General features: G+C 44.7%; 1 protein-coding gene across 3 annotated transcripts in view; it reads left to right on the forward strand.

The window, feature by feature from the left end:
• Positions 1-15383, forward strand: part of RNF10 (ring finger protein 10) — a 45352-nt gene that overhangs the window by 10827 nt on the left and 19142 nt on the right. For all 3 annotated transcript variants that reach the window (XM_025402561.1, XM_025402562.1, XM_025402560.1), the window contains 5 exons: positions 1839-2035; positions 9932-10131; positions 12154-12244; positions 14167-14351; positions 14431-14567. In XM_025402561.1, coding sequence (XP_025258346.1) covers positions 1839-2035; positions 9932-10131; positions 12154-12244; positions 14167-14351; positions 14431-14567 — 810 coding nt within the window. The remainder of the gene's footprint in view (positions 1-1838; positions 2036-9931; positions 10132-12153; positions 12245-14166; positions 14352-14430; positions 14568-15383) is intronic.

The raw sequence follows: 15383 nt of genomic DNA on the forward strand, positions 1-15383 counted from the left end.
ACAGTGGCCTGATCTCCGCTTACTGCAAGCTCCTTCTCCTGGGTTCACGCCGTTCTCTTGCCTCAGCCTCCCGAGCAGCTGGGACTACAGTTGCGCACCACCACACCTGGCTGGGAGTAGTGGCTGATGCCTGTAATACCAGCACTTTGGGAGGCCAAGGAGGTGGATCACTTGAGCTCTGGAGTTTGAGAATAGCCTGGGCAACAAAGGCAAACCCCGTCTCTACAAAAAACAGAAAAATTAGCTGGACATGGTGGTGAGTACCTGTAGTCTCAGTGGCTTAGGAGTCTGAAGTGGGAGGGTAGCTTGAGCCTGGGAGGTAGAGGTTGCAGTGAGCCGAGATTGTGCCACTGCACTTTAGCCTGGGTAACAGGGTAAAACCCTGTCTCTAAATAAATAAAGTGCATAAATAATTATGTTGTTAGAGTATAAATAAATGGGTGTAACAGTTCTAGAAAGCAACCTAGGAATGTATAAATGGCTTTAATGACCATATTTTATCTGTCAGTTCCACTTTTTGAGAATTTGACATAATTAATCACATAAACCTCTGTGTAAAGAGACTACCAATGGTATTATGTTAAACTAGCAAAAAACTAGAAGCCACTGAAATATACAACAATGAGGGATTGGTTACATTATTCTGTAAGTATGTGGCCAAGAAGGGTACAGCAATTAATCATGCTTTTGAAGACTAGGGATGCATAAAAATGCTCAGAGAGTAGTAAGCAGAAAGCAATATATCTTCTATGCTTGTTATTTTGTAAAAGATTTGTGGTGGGTATGTAAAAAGGAGATTAAAAGGAAAACGATGTTAATGGGTTAGTGCTCTGTGGGTACTGGCAACTTTAAATTATTCTACCCTATTTTCAGAACTGAGCATGTATTGTAATTGGAGAGAAAAATAAGAAACATTTTTAAAAAGGGCATAACTCAAGCTGATCCAATATGCTTTTTATTAATTTATTGAATTAATTTTTTTTTTGAGATAATCTCACTCTTTTGCCCAAGCTGGAGTGCAGTGGCATGATCTCGGCTCACTGCAACCTCTGCCTCCTGGGTTCAAGCAATTCTCCTGCCTCAGCCTCCCAAGTATCTGGGATTACAGATGCCCACAACCATGCCCCACTAATTTTTTGTGTTTTTAATAGAGATGGGGTTTCACCATATTGGCCAGGCTGGTCTCAAACTCCTGACCTCAAGTGATCCACCCACCTCAGCCTCCCAAAGTGCTGGGATTACAGGTGTGAGCCATTGCGCCCAGCCCCCAGTATGCTTTTAGAATTCAACTTTTTTTGTTCTGTAAATTTAACAGCTTCTGAATTTGACCTCTAGAGCATATGTAAACACAGTTTTGCTTTTATGCCTTTTGAATATATTTGCTAAGGCCTAGGACAACCCCTTGTAGTATAGAATCTGATTATGTTATATTAATTTAAAAGGGAATGTCTTCTGTTCTGCTACCAGGTAAAATACTTTTTCTTAATACAGAATGGCTGTTTCATTTCCTGTAACTTTATCTGACTGAACTTTTACAAGGGCAGTGGTTAAGCTGTGTAAAATAGAGACATTATGAATTGAGAATCCATGTGGTTTGATCTACACTGTGTTTGTTTTGAGGGAGGGGACCCGTTAGGCTTCATTATTGCAAGACAAAATACTCGACTATGTGTTGTCTTGCTCAAAGCACTCATGCCTTGGCCCAAACCCAGATTCTTGGAGCTGGTCAAAGGGCCTGTTTACCTTTATTTAAACACAGTTTTGCTGGGAGGTGGAGGGCAGTTGGCTAAGTGAATGTATCACTTCTTAAGTCGTTCTTTTGTGTTTCTTGCTTTCAGATGGAAAGAACTCAAGTGGATCCAAGCGTTATAATCGCAAACGTGAACTTTCCTACCCCAAAAATGAAAGTTTTAGCAACCAGTCCCGTCGCTCCAGTTCACAGAAAAGCAAGACTTTTAACAAGATGCCTCCTCAAAGGGGCGGCGGCAGCAGCAAACTCTTTAGCTCTTCTTTTAATGGTGGAAGACGAGATGAGGTATGGAATTTGAGAATGTCCTTTCTAGAGCAATAAGCATGAGATTTGATCTCATGCTTTATCAGTAGTTTATCCGTAGTTGAGGAGGGGAACAAGAGGTAGAGGAATAGATAATCAGAGGAGTCTTGAGTAGTTGAGAGGGTTAACCAGATTTGAAACCTTGCCTCCTTTTTTCCTCTGAAGGTTATGAAAATTGTCCTTGGAGGAAGGAAAATTTCCTTTATGACAAATTTGGGGTTCCTTAATTTGCATGGTCTTTCTATTATCACTCTTGAATTATAGGTACCTTTTGGAATATTTAGGTAATAAAATGACATTAATGACATTTGCCTTTGTAATAATCTAGCAAAATGTAAAATGCATGTATCTGTAGTCTCATTTTTTTTAGGAGTTTCTTAGCTATGTTTCTCTAAGCGCATAAGACATTTATGTACAAGGGTGTTCACTGTTGTGTTTGTAGTTGCAAAATTTGGGAAATAACCTAAATGCCTATCCACAAGATACTGATAGAGTAAATTATGTTTCATACTATGTAATTATGGTAGAATAAGACAGATTTAAAAAAATATAGACTGAGGGAAGTAAAGGGATAGAGAGTAACAAGGAAAGCAGTTTTAGAAGGTGGTTTAAGGACACCTCTGAAGAGGTAGATTTTGAGAGAGACCTGAAAGAAGCAAGGGAGCACACTATATGGTTGTTTTGTTTTAAGATAGTATTGCTCTGTTTTAAGATGGTCTTGCCCTGGAGTACATTGGCATGATCATGGCTCACTGCACCCTTGACCTCTTGGGCTCAAGTGATCCTCCCACCTCAGCTTTGAGTAGCTGGAAGTACAGGTGCATGCCACCATGCTCGGCTAATTTTTTTCTTTTTATTTTGTAGAGACTGGATCTCACTATGTTGTCTAGGCTGCTCTTGAACCCCTGGCCTCAAGCGATCCTCTCTCATCTTGGCCTCCCAAAGTGCTGGGATTACAGGTGTGAGCCTGAAGGAACAGCATATGCAGAGGACAGGAGGTGGTAGTCCTTTTGTTGGTTTGAAGTAAAGCAAGTAGGCTACCATGAGTGGAGGAGGACAGGTAGGAAATGTACCCAAAGACTAGGAAAGGGATCAGATCATGTGGGGCTTTGAAGGACTTTGGCTTTTGTTCAGAGAGATGAGAAGCCATTGAAAGGTTTAAGGAGAAAAGTAAGGTAACCTGATTTGGAGTTTTAAAGGGGAAGAGTGGAAGCAGGAAGACTAGTTAAGAGACTACAAAGATATTCTTGGTGAGAGTGATGGAAGCTTTGAAATTGGGTGAGTGATGGAGGTGGTGAGAGACATTAAGATTTGAGACATTACTTGCAGATAGAGCCAAGACTTTTTGTTAGATGTGGGGTCTGAGCAGAGAAAAGGTTGAGTAATGTTTTTGGCATAAGCCCAATTGAGGTACCTTTTGCTGGAATGGAGAACATTCCTTCAAGAAGAGCACAAAGTGTTTTTGGGAGAGGAGAATAGGGTTGAGGTAAAGAACTTCAGTTTGGAAATGTTATATGTACATTAAAATTCCTATTTGATAAATGTAAGCAGGATATTAGTAGAGGTAGGTAGTTAACTGAATCAGCAGTCAAGGAAGAGACCCAGGTTAGAAAGCTGTTGGCATACAGTTGGTGCTTAAAGCTGTGGAACTAAGTGAGGTAAATTAAGGAGTGAGTGTTCCGAAAACAGATTAGGTTCAAGAACTGAACTCCTGAGTCTGGATAAGAAACCAGCAAAAGAGCACAGTCAGGGCGGGAGGAAGAGAGCTGAAAGGTGTTGCAGAAGGTGATCAGTTTTGTCAAGTGCTGCTGCTAAGCTAAGAATAGGACTGAAAGTTGACCACTTGATTTGAAAATGGCATGTAGATTGGAGAGAATAGGAGGATGGGAAGAAGAAACAGCAAGTTTACACAGTACTTTTCAGTGGCTTTGCTCTAAAGGGGAGCAGAGATATGAGGTGGTGCTTGAAGGGAATATGAGCTTGAGGGATTTTAAGATTAGGGAAATGATAGCATGTCTGTGCTCATGGGATGGTTCCGGTGAGAGGCAAAGTGATGCAGGGAAAAGGGAAAGAATTGCTGAGCAATGTCCTTGAGTCCTTGAGATCTAGTGAGAAGTGGAGCAGTTGGCTTAGATAGCAACTCTGCTAGTTCATCCCCAGTAACAAAAGGAGGGCCTGGTGATACAGGTGGGGTCGGAGGTAGTTGGAATTCTTTTCTGATTGCTCTAGTTTTCTCAGTAGAAAACATAAGGTGAGCCAAAAGGAGGTTTGGAAGCCTGAGGAGTGAAGGAGTTGTCTGGGAAAGTGAGGGAATGAACGGACTGCAGAAGCGTACTAGGATTGCAGTACTTTCAGGCACATGAGGGTCTACTGTGGTGAGGCTGTTTGCTATGGGTGTGTTTGTTAGCCCTGTTTGTCTGCTCCAGGGCTGATGTGGAATAGGAAAAGAGTTGAATTAGGAGGAGATTTTGCCAGGTGAATACAGAAGATATATGAAGAAGTGGGTGATGGCGCCGGGCACAGTGATTCACAGCTGTAGTCCCAGCACTTTGGGAGGCCAAGGAGGGTGGATCACCTGAGGCCAGGAATTGGAGACCGGCCTGGCTATGATGGCAAAACTCCGTCTCTACTGAAAATACAAAAATTAGCTGGGCATGATGGCAGGCACGTGTAATTCCAGTTACTTGGGAGGCTGAGGCAGGAGAATCGCTTGAACCCAGGAGGCGGAGGGTGCAGTGACCGGAGGTCGCACCACTGCAATCCAGCTTGGGTGGCAGAGCGAGACTCCATCTCTAAATAAATAAGCAAATAAATAAAATTTGAAAAAGGAAGTGGGCAGTGGACCACAGGATCTAAGCCAAATCTGAGGGGTTGGATCATTGATTTGGAGGTCCTAGTGAGGGTAGAGAATTGGAGTCAGGACTAAACCTGGGAGTTTAGGAGTATATTCCTGGCTGGACAACAGAATGCTCAAAGTTAAGATGGTGGAAGAGGTTGTGGTTGTTGGTCTAGACTGTAGAACACTCCTGTCTAGTAGGATATCAAGCCATGTGTGTAATCTTACATTTTCTAGCTGCCTGCACTACAGAAGTAAAAAGTCAATTTTAATATATTTAATTCAATATATCTAAAATGTAAGCTTACCACATGGTACAGCCACATTTCAAGTGCTTAGTAGCTACATCTAGCTAGTGGCTGCTGTATTGTACATTACAGCTGTAGAAGGGAAACCTGTACGTGTGGGTGGCTGAGATGGGAGGGGCAAGCTAATTGGAAGAGAGGAGGTCAAGGACCTGGAGTTCAGGGTATTGCGAGGATAATCAGGAAGTACAAGTGGTGTCGGAGAAAGTGACAGTGGGCCAGCTAGAACAAGCTGAAGATGATAGAAGGTTGAGAATGTGGAGGATTTTGTTGACTGAGCACAAGCTCTTACATCTAAGTTTGGGGCATTGAGAGTGGAAGACTGTTTGAAGAGATCAGAGCCATGTGGAGATGAAAAATAAGGGATGACCTGGAAGTCTTGGGCTTCTGTGTTGCGCCAACAAACAGAATGTGGCTTTTTTTTTTTTTTTTTGACAGAGTCTTGCTCTGTTGCCCAGGCTAGAGTGCAGTGACACGATCTCGGCTCACTGCCAGCTTCGCCTTCTGGGTTCACACCATTCTCCTGCCTCAGCCTCCCAAGTAGCTGAGACTGCAGGCGTCCGCCACCACACCCGGCTATTTTTTTTTTCTTTTTTTTTTTTTTTTTGAGACAGAGTCTCGCTGTGTCGCCCAGGCTGGAGTGCAGTGGCACGATCTCAGCTCACTGCAAGCTCTGCCTCCCGGGTTCCCGCCATTCTCCTGCCTCAGCCTCCCAAGTAGCTGGGACTACAGGCGCCCACAACCGCACCCGGCTAATTTTTTGTATTTTTAGTAGAGACGGGGTTTCACTGTGGTCTCGATCTCCTGACCTTGTGATCCGCCCGCCTCGGCCTCCCAAAGTGCTGGGATTACAGGCGTGAGCCACCACGCCCGGCCTATTTTTCAATTTCTACTTTTTTTTGAGATGGAGTCTTGCTCTGTCGCCCAGGCTGGAGTGCAGTGGCGCGATCACGGCTCACTGTAAGCTCTGCCTCCCGAGTTCACGCCATTCTCCTGCCTCAGCCTCCCGAGTAGCTGGGACTATAGGCGCCTGTCACTACGCCTGGCTAATGTTTTGTATTTTTAGTGGAGATGGAGTTTCACCACGTTAGCCAGGATGGTCTTCATCTCCTGACCTTGTGATCCGCCCGCCTCGGCCTCCCAAAGTACTGGGATTACAGGCGTGAGCCACCGCGCCCGGCCAATTTTTTGTATTTTTAGTAGAGATGGGATTTCACCGTGTTAGGATGGTCTCCATCTCCTGACCTCGTGACCCACCTGCCTGGGCCTCCCAAAGTGCTGGGATTACAGGCATGAGCCACTGCGCCCAGCCCAGAATGTGGTGTTATCTTTAAGCTTGGTTGTTAATATAAAAAAGGAAGTTATCTGACTGTATGGTATACCCCCAGTTGTATTTCATTATTTTTAATTTATTATTTTTGAGACAGTCTTACTGTGTCGCCCAGGCTGGAGTGCAGTGGTATGATCGTGGCCCACTGCAGCCTTGACCTACTGGGCTCAAATCATCCTCCCACCTCAGCCTTCCAAGTAGATGGGACTACAGGCATGCATCACTAAGCCTGGCTAATTTTTAAATTTTTTGTAGAGACATTGCATCCCTGTGTTGTCCAGGCTGGTCTCAAATTCCTGGCCTCAGATGATCCTCCCTCCTTGTTCTCCTAAAGCCCTGGGTTGTAGATGTGAGCCACTGTGCCCATCCTAGTGTTTTTTTTTTTTTTTTTTTGAAGTGGAGTTTTGCTCTTGATGCCCAGGCTGGAGTGCAATGGTGTGATCTTGGCTCACTGCACCCTCTGCCTCCCGGGTTCAAGCGATTCTCCTGCCTCAGCCTCCCGAGCCTGACCTTGGGTGATCTGCCTACCTCAGCCTCCCAAAGTGCTGGGATTATAGGCATGAGCCACCACTCCCAGTTGCCCATCCTGATTTTATTTTTAAATTTTAGATTTTATTTTTTAGACACAGTCTCACCCGGTTGCGCAGGCTGGAGTGCAGTGGCTATTCACAGGTGTGATCATAGTCCACTGCAACCTTGAATTCCTGGGCTCACGTGACCCTTTTCAGCCTCCTGAGTGGCGAGAGTGCGGGTGTGCATTACCGTGTCTAGCTTTGTATTTATTTTTAAAGGTTATATTAGTCCATTTTCTCATTACTATTAAGAACTACCTCAGACTGGGTAATTTATGAAGAAGAGAGGTTTAATTGACTCACAGGTCTGCAGGCTGTACAGGACACATGGCTGGGGAGGCCTCAGGAAACTTATGGCAGAAGGTAAAGGGGAGGCAGACACATCTTAGGAGGAAGACTGCGTAAGAGGAAGTGCTACATAGTTTTTGTTTGTTTGTTTGTTTTTCGAGATGGAGTCTCACTCTGTCACCCAGGCTGGAGTGCAGTGGCGCTCTCTTGGTTTACTGCAACCTCTGCCTCCTGGGTTCACACCATTCTTCTGCTTCAGCTTCCCGAGTAGCTGGGACTACAGGTGCCCGCCACCACGCCTGGCTAATTTTTTGTGTTTTTAGTAGAGACAGGGTTTCACCATGTTAGCCAGGTTGGTCTTGGATCTCCTGACCTCGTGATCCGCCTGCCTCGGCCTCCCAAAGTGCTGGCATTACAGGCGTGAGCCACCGTGCCCGGCCAGTGCTACATACTTTTAAACAACCAGATCTCATGAGAACTCACTGTCATGAGAACAGCAAGGGGGGGAGTGTGCCCGCATGACCTAATCACCTTTCACCAGACCCCGCCACCAGTATTGGGGATTACACATGAGATTTGGGAAGGGACAAAATCCAAACCATATCAAAGGTTATATACCATGGTTCTGTATGTATAGAATATCTCAGAGTATGTTCATTGCCTCTGGAAGAGAAATTGCCTTTCATCATATCTCTTTTTGTATGTGCAAGTGCTGCTTAGCAAAAATCTTCAAATTTGACTAAGCAGCAAAAGCCTGAAGTTTGCCTTTCCTTTGACCCAATAATTCCTCCTGTACATTCAAAAGAAATAATTGTAGGTGCTCAAGTATTTGCGCATAAATGTATCAAAAAATGTGTTTCTCACAGCATTATCTTGAAACAGTGGAAAAGCTCTCCAACAATCTGTGCCATACAATAGGGCATTAAGCTCTGGTATACCCATGCAACATCATGAATGGTATGCAGCTATTTGAGGTGACTAGCGAAGTGTTTATAACATTAAATGGGAAAGGGGAGTTGGGAAATGCCCTAGCTGACTTCCATTCATTTTAATGCAATTTGGGAATGTTAAGAGGACTGAAATACACGTTGGTGTGATTTCTTCCATCTTTGCTTGCAGTGGTGTTTCTCTTTGGTTTCTTGGCCAACCTTATAAACTGTTGCTGAATCTACTGATTGGGTTTATTTCTGGACACAGAGCTAGTCTGCCGACATGTTCCAGTTCTGTCGGTTTTAATTAACAGTAAATAACTGTGTCTTAGATGGGAGGTCTGGTAGGATCCAGAACCTAGGGCAGTTAGCAGCTCTGCCTGCAAGCCACCTCCAGAGTGTGGCTACACAGGCCCACTTTGCCAGAAGCAGACCAAAGAACAAGTAGTTAACAAGAGTGAAGGTGTAGGAGTCCTATGGGACTGTTGAAAATATCAATCCAGTTAAGTAAATCTTTGTGATTCAAGATGGCTAGACGCATTCATGCTGGGTTTTTTTGTTTTGTTTTGTTTTGTTTTTTTAAAGACAGTTTCACTCTTGTTGCACAGGCTGGAGTGCAGTGGCACGATCTCAGCTCACTGCAACCTCCCACTTCCAGGTTCAAGCGATTCTCCTGCCTCAGCCTCCCGAGTAGCTGGGATTACAGGTGCCTGCCACCACGCCTGGCTAATTTTTTTGTATTTTTAGTGATCGTCTGCCTCGGCCTCCCAAAGTGGTGGGATTACAGGCGTGAGCCACCGTGCCCAGTTTTATTTAATTTTTTGAAAAAGGAATAAAAGAATGGCTACTCCATATAAAAAGCAGCCTTTTTAGTTAATACTTTTAAAAATTTTTTTATTTTTTTCTGAAACAGGGTTTCTGTCGCCCAGGCTGGAATGCAGTGGTGCGATCTCGGCTCACTACAACCTCTGTCTCCTGGGTTCAAGTGATTGTCCCACCTCAGCCTCCTGAGTAGATGGGATTATGGGCACCCACCACTGCCCCCGACTAATTTTTGTATTTTCAGTAGAGATGGGGTTTCACCACGTTGGCCAGGCTAGTCTCGAACTCCTGAACTTAAGTGATCCACCTGCCTTGGCCTCCCAAAGTTCTGGGATTACAGGTGTGACCCACCGTGCCAGGCCTTTAGTTAATACTTTAAGCTATGTAGGCTGGCAAGGTGGCTCACGCCTATAATCCCAGTACTTTTGGAGGCTGAGGTGAGGGGATCTCCTGAGGTCAAGAGTTTGAGACCAGCCTGGCCAACATGGCGAAACCCTGTCTCCACTAAAAATACAAAAACTAGCTGGGCATGGTTTAATCCCACACGCCTGTAATCCCAGCTACTCAGGAGACTGAGACAGGAGAATCACTTGAACTTGGGAGACAGAGGTTGCAGTGAGCCAAGATTGTGCCATTGCACTCCAGCCTTGGTGACAGAGTGAGACTGCGTCTTGGGGGGAAGAAAAAAAAAAAAAGATTTGTGTAGAAGGAGGGTTTTTTTTTTTTTTGGGTTTCTGCTGTAAATCAGTAAGTGTCATCCTAATCTGAAATACTGATTCATTCTCATTCTCCCTAGGTAGCAGAGGCTCAACGGGCAGAGTTTAGCCCTGCCCAGTTCTCTGGTCCTAAGAAGATCAACCTGAACCACTTGTTGAATTTCACTTTTGAACCCCGTGGCCAGACGGGTCACTTTGAAGGCAGTGGACATGGTAGCTGGGGAAAAAGGAACAAGTGGGGACATAAGCCTTTTAACAAGGAACTCTTTTTACAGGCCAAGTGAGTATTGCTACTCCTCAGAGAATAGGGAAAGTGGGACTCTCCGGATAACTGTGGTGCCGCTGTGAAGAGGCTTTTTTTTAAGCTATTGTGGGAAAGAAGCAGAAAGGGAATTGGTCTCGTTCTTTTTCTGTTCACCACTGCCCCGCCCTTCCTTCCTTTTACCCACTTTCCAGGTGGATGTTTTTGGTACTTAATGCTTAAATAACTGTGTTAGTATCATAATGAGGTAGAAAACATGTTTGGAATTGGACCCAGATTTGAATCTTGTTTCGGCCTTTGACCTTAGGTAACTTACTTAACTGCTTTGAGATTCAGCCTCTCCTTTATAAGGAAGAGGAAATTTTTTTTTTTTTTTTTTTTTTTTGAGACGGAGTCTCGCTTTGTCACCTAGGCTAGAGTGCTGTGGCGTGATCTCGGCTCACTGCAACCTCTGCCTTCTGGGTTTAAGCCATTTTTTTGCCTCAGCCTCCCAAATAGCTGGGACTACAGGTGCGCACCACCACACCTGTCTAATTTTTGTATTTTTTTTTTTTTTTTTTGATAGAGATGCAGTGGCTCATGCCTGTAGTCTCAGCACTTTGGGAGACCAAGGTGGGTGGATCACCGTATTGGCCAGGCTGGTCTCGAACTCCTGACCTCGTGAGCCATCTGCCTCGGCCTCCAAAGTACTGGGATTACAAGCATGAGCCACTGTGCCCAGCCAGGAAGAAGAATTTTTTTTTTTTTGAGACAGTCTCTGTCTGTTGCCCAGGCTGGAGTGCAGTGGCGCGATCTCTTGGCTCACTGCACGCTCTGCCTTTCCTGGAGCTTCACGCCATTCTCCTGCCTCAGTCTCCCGAGTAGCTGGGACTACAGGCACCTGCCACCTCTCCTGGCTAATTTTGTTTTTGTAATTTTAGTAGAGATGGGGTTTCACCATGTTAGCCAGGATGGTCTTGATCTCCTGACCTCATGATCCCCCCACCTTGGTCTCCCAAAGTGCTGGGATTACAGGCATGAGCCACTGCGCCCAACCAGGAGGAGAAAATTTCTTAAGGGACAATTGAGTGACAAGTTGAAGTGCTTGGCATATATTTGCTCAAATATGATCCCCTTTTGTTTCCTTTTGTGTGGCCTTAGTCATAATTTAAGATTTGACCTAGGATCTAGACTGAAGTAACCTTTTTGTACTTTATATGAACTGGTTTCAAATAGTGATGACAGTGTGTTTTTTTTTTTTGGTGACAGAGTCCTCCTCTGTCGCCCAGGCTGGAGTGTAGTGGCGTGATCTCGCCTCACTGCAACCTCTGCCTCTCGGGTTCAAGTGATTCTCCTGCCTTAGCCTTCTGAGTAGCTGGGACTACAGGCACGTGCCACCACGCCCAGCTAATTTTTTTTGTATTTTTAGTAGAGAGGGGGTTTCACCATGTTAGCCAGGATGGTCTTGATCTTCTAGACCTTGTGATTTGCCCGCCTTGGCCTCCCAAAGTGCTGGGATTACAGGCGTGAGCCACCGCGTCTGGCCTAATTTTTCTATTTTTAGTAGAGATGTTGTTTCACCCTGTTGGTCAGGCTGGTCTCTAACTCCTGACCTCAAGTGATCCACCCGCCTTGGCCTCCCAAAGTGCTGGGATTACACGTTTGAGCCACGGTGCCTGGCCGTGAACAGTCTTTTCAACTGCCTTGAAGACTAGCTATTTTCTGGGGTTCTAAGGGGTGAGAGGAAATCTGGCTTACTGCTGTTGGATGGAGTCACAGTCTAGGTTAATTTTAGTTCAAGGGATGCCTTCAGGGAATTTGGCTGGACTTGGAAGCAGAAAAAAACAGTTCATGGATTTAGACTTCTGCCTGCTGCGTCTTTGGGTTCTTTCCAGAGCCGGAGTTCAGAACTGAGGCTGAGGTCCTAGTGCAGTGCCTCATGAACCAGAGCTGCTAATGACCTGCATTTGATTTCTAAGTGAATAGATGACAATTTCTGCTGAGGGCTTATTGGTAGATTCTAACAGTCTAGCTTTTTCCTGTCTTCTTTCCTGTTTCTAGCTGCCAATTTGTGGTGTGTGAAGACCAAGACTACACAGCTCATTTTGCTGATCCTGATACATTAGTTAACTGGGACTTTGTGGAACAAGTGGTGAGTAGCTCAGCCAAGCCCATAAGCTATGAATGGGAGACAGCGCTAAATAAAGGCACTGTGCTGACGCAGCAGCTGTTGGCTGTGTTCACTGCTTGACAACCTTTTCTGCCTGGCCTTTCTATAGATGTTTCCCAGAGGTCAGTTCCTGGTTCTTCCTGGAGTCCATTTTGTGACTAACTGGCTCTGGCCTGTAGGGATGGTGTATGAAAGGCTCTGATCTGAAGATATGTAAGCTGGGAAGTAGTAACCCCTTACCCTCCTGACCTGGGTTGGGCCATTGCTTCAATGGCAACCATTCATAGCAATCACTATCAAAGAAGGCCCCGGCCTTGTGGCAGGTGAGCACATGAATGAGCCACACAGTTGTACTTTTTTTTGAGACGGAGTCTCGCTCTGTTGCCCAGGGTAGAGTGCAGTGGAACGATCTTGGCTCACTGCAAGCTCCGCCACCTGGGTTCACGCCATTCTCCTGCCTCAGCCTCCCAAGTAGCTGGGACTACAGGCGCTCGCCACCACGCCTGGCTAATTTTTTGTATTTTTTTAATAGAGACAGGGTTTTACCGTCTTTGCCAGGATGGTCTCGATCTCCTGACCTCGTGATCCCCCCGCCTCGGCCTCCCAAAGTGCTGGGATCACAGGCATGAGCCGTTGTGCCTGGCTTTTTTTTTTTTTTTTTTTTGAGACAGTCTTGCTCTATCGCCCCAACTGGAGTGCAGTAGCGGGATGTCGGCTCACTGTAACCTCCACGTTTTGGGTTCAAGCAGTTCTCGTGCCTCAGCCTCCTGAGTAGCTGGGATTACAGGTGCGCACCACTATGCCTGGCTAATTTTTGATTTTTATTAGAGATGGGGTTCCACTGTGTTGTCCAGGCTTGTCTCAAACTGCCAGCCTCAAGTGATCGACCTGTCTCGGCCTTCCAAAGTGTTGGGATTACAGGCGTGAGCCACCATGCCCAGCTTCAGTTGCACTTTCAAAGCCACTGATGTGTTTTCTACTGAAGTTACAAACTCTTGGTATCCCCTTGTTGGTCCTCATAGAGTATCTGTTGAAGAACAATAGTTTCAAAATGATGGGCCCTTTTTTTTTTTTTTTTTTTAATGAGCAGGGCCTTTTGACCTTAAAGCTTGAACTCTCACTACTGTGAAAATGTATAAAATCATCTGAGAATGGCATAGAAGGCATAAAAACTTGTTTTATTAAAAAAAAAATTAGTCATATAAAGTGAAGTCTTTTTAATGTGTTCTCTGTTGGAAATTACTGGTAGATTACTTCTAGACCCTTTTTAGGCCTTTTTGCATACATATTAAGTTTTTTTATAAATGGGAATATAGTGATTTGTAATTTTTTTCTATGTAAAGTAGAACCCCCCAAATACCTATTGTGTATTAGTTTTATTGTATTAAACCGTTATTATGGTTTCCTTAGTGATTTGCTTAAAGAGCTGTCATACAAAGCCGGGCGCGGTGGCTCACGCCTGTAATCTCAGCACTTTGGGAGGCTGAGGCGGGCGGATCACAAGGTCAGGAGATCGAGACCATCCTGGCTAACATGGTGAAACCCCGTCTCTACTAAAAATAGAAAAAAATTAGGCAGGCGTGGTGGCGGGCACTTGTAGTCCCAGTTCCTCGGAGGCTGAGGCAGGAGAATGGTGTGAACCCAGGAGGCGGAGTTTGTAGTGAGCTGAGATTGCGCCACTGCACTCCAGCCTGGGCGACAGAGCGAGACTCTGTCTCAAAAAAAAAGAGCTGTCATACATGTATCTACATTGTTAAACAGTTTTAGGAAGATATGTTGAGTATAAGGATGTACAGGGATAGAGATGAGAGAGATGGGGATGAGAGAGTAGAGAGGCCTGTAACTTTTAGCAGTCCCTAATCAATTCTGCAAGCAGTGAACCTTCTGGTGGCATTTTGTTTCAGCGCATTTGTAGCCATGAAGTGCCATCTTGCCCAATATGCCTCTATCCACCTACTGCAGCCAAGATAACCCGTTGTGGACACATCTTCTGCTGGGCATGCATCCTGCACTATCTTTCACTGAGTGAGAAGACGTGGAGTAAATGTCCCATCTGTTACAGTTCTGTGCATAAGAAGGATCTCAAGAGGTGAGATTGAGACATTTACTCAATTAGATTCCAGTCTGTTCACTCCTTGCCCTGCTACATATAAGTGTCCATGTTTCAGTGTTGTTGCCACAGAGTCACGTCAGTATGTTGTTGGTGATACCATTACGATGCAGCTGATGAAGAGGGAGAAAGGGGTGTTGGTGGCTTTGCCCAAATCCAAATGGATGAATGTAGACCATCCCATTCGTCTAGGAGGTGAGTTCTTTAAATTTGGGGGACAAGTAATCCTATTTCATACCATTCATGAAATTAATTCCAGATAGATTGAAGAAGTAAATGTAAAAAATCCGAAAGTTTTAACCCTTTTATTTAAAAGAAAATATAATTTTTTTGTAAATCCTCAGATGTGCATCTGTCTGAAGGATTGTGTGTTCTCATTTGGGTGGTAAATATGTGTGTGTAGTATTTTTTTTCCTAGTGATTTTGACTGTTTAAATGCTTAACAACTTAAAACATTAAAAATGTGTATTGATTTAAAAAAAAATCCTCAGATATGGGTGGATTTTTGAGCCAGGCTGAAATGATAGATGCTATAAAATATTGATAAATTTTATTTTTATTTTTATTTTTTATTTTTTTGAGACGGAGTCTGGCTCTGTCACCCAGGCTGGAATGCAGTGGCACAATCTTGGCTTACTGCAACCTCCGCCTCCCGGGTTCAGGCGATTCTCATGCCTCAGCCTCCCGAGTAGCTGGGACTACAGGCGCCCGCCACCACGCCTGGCTAAGTTTGTATTTTTAGTTGAGACGGGATTTCACCATGTTGGCAGACTAGTTTCGAACTCCCGAGCTTAGGTGATCCGCCCGCCTTGCCTCCCAAAGTGCTGGGATTACAAGCACTAGCCACCGTGCCGGGCCCATTTGATTTTACGAGAATGAAACTTGTATCTGAGATTTCTTTTTTTTTTTTTTTTGAGACCGAAAAAAAACCCCATGAAATGAAAAATAAGCTGCAGAACAAGATGTTATTATTTGTCATTTATGATGAAACTTTTATTTCTTTTTCTTTTT

This window comes from Theropithecus gelada, chromosome 11, assembly GCF_003255815.1.
Source record: "Theropithecus gelada isolate Dixy chromosome 11, Tgel_1.0, whole genome shotgun sequence".
Taxonomy (NCBI): Eukaryota; Metazoa; Chordata; class Mammalia; order Primates; family Cercopithecidae; genus Theropithecus; species Theropithecus gelada.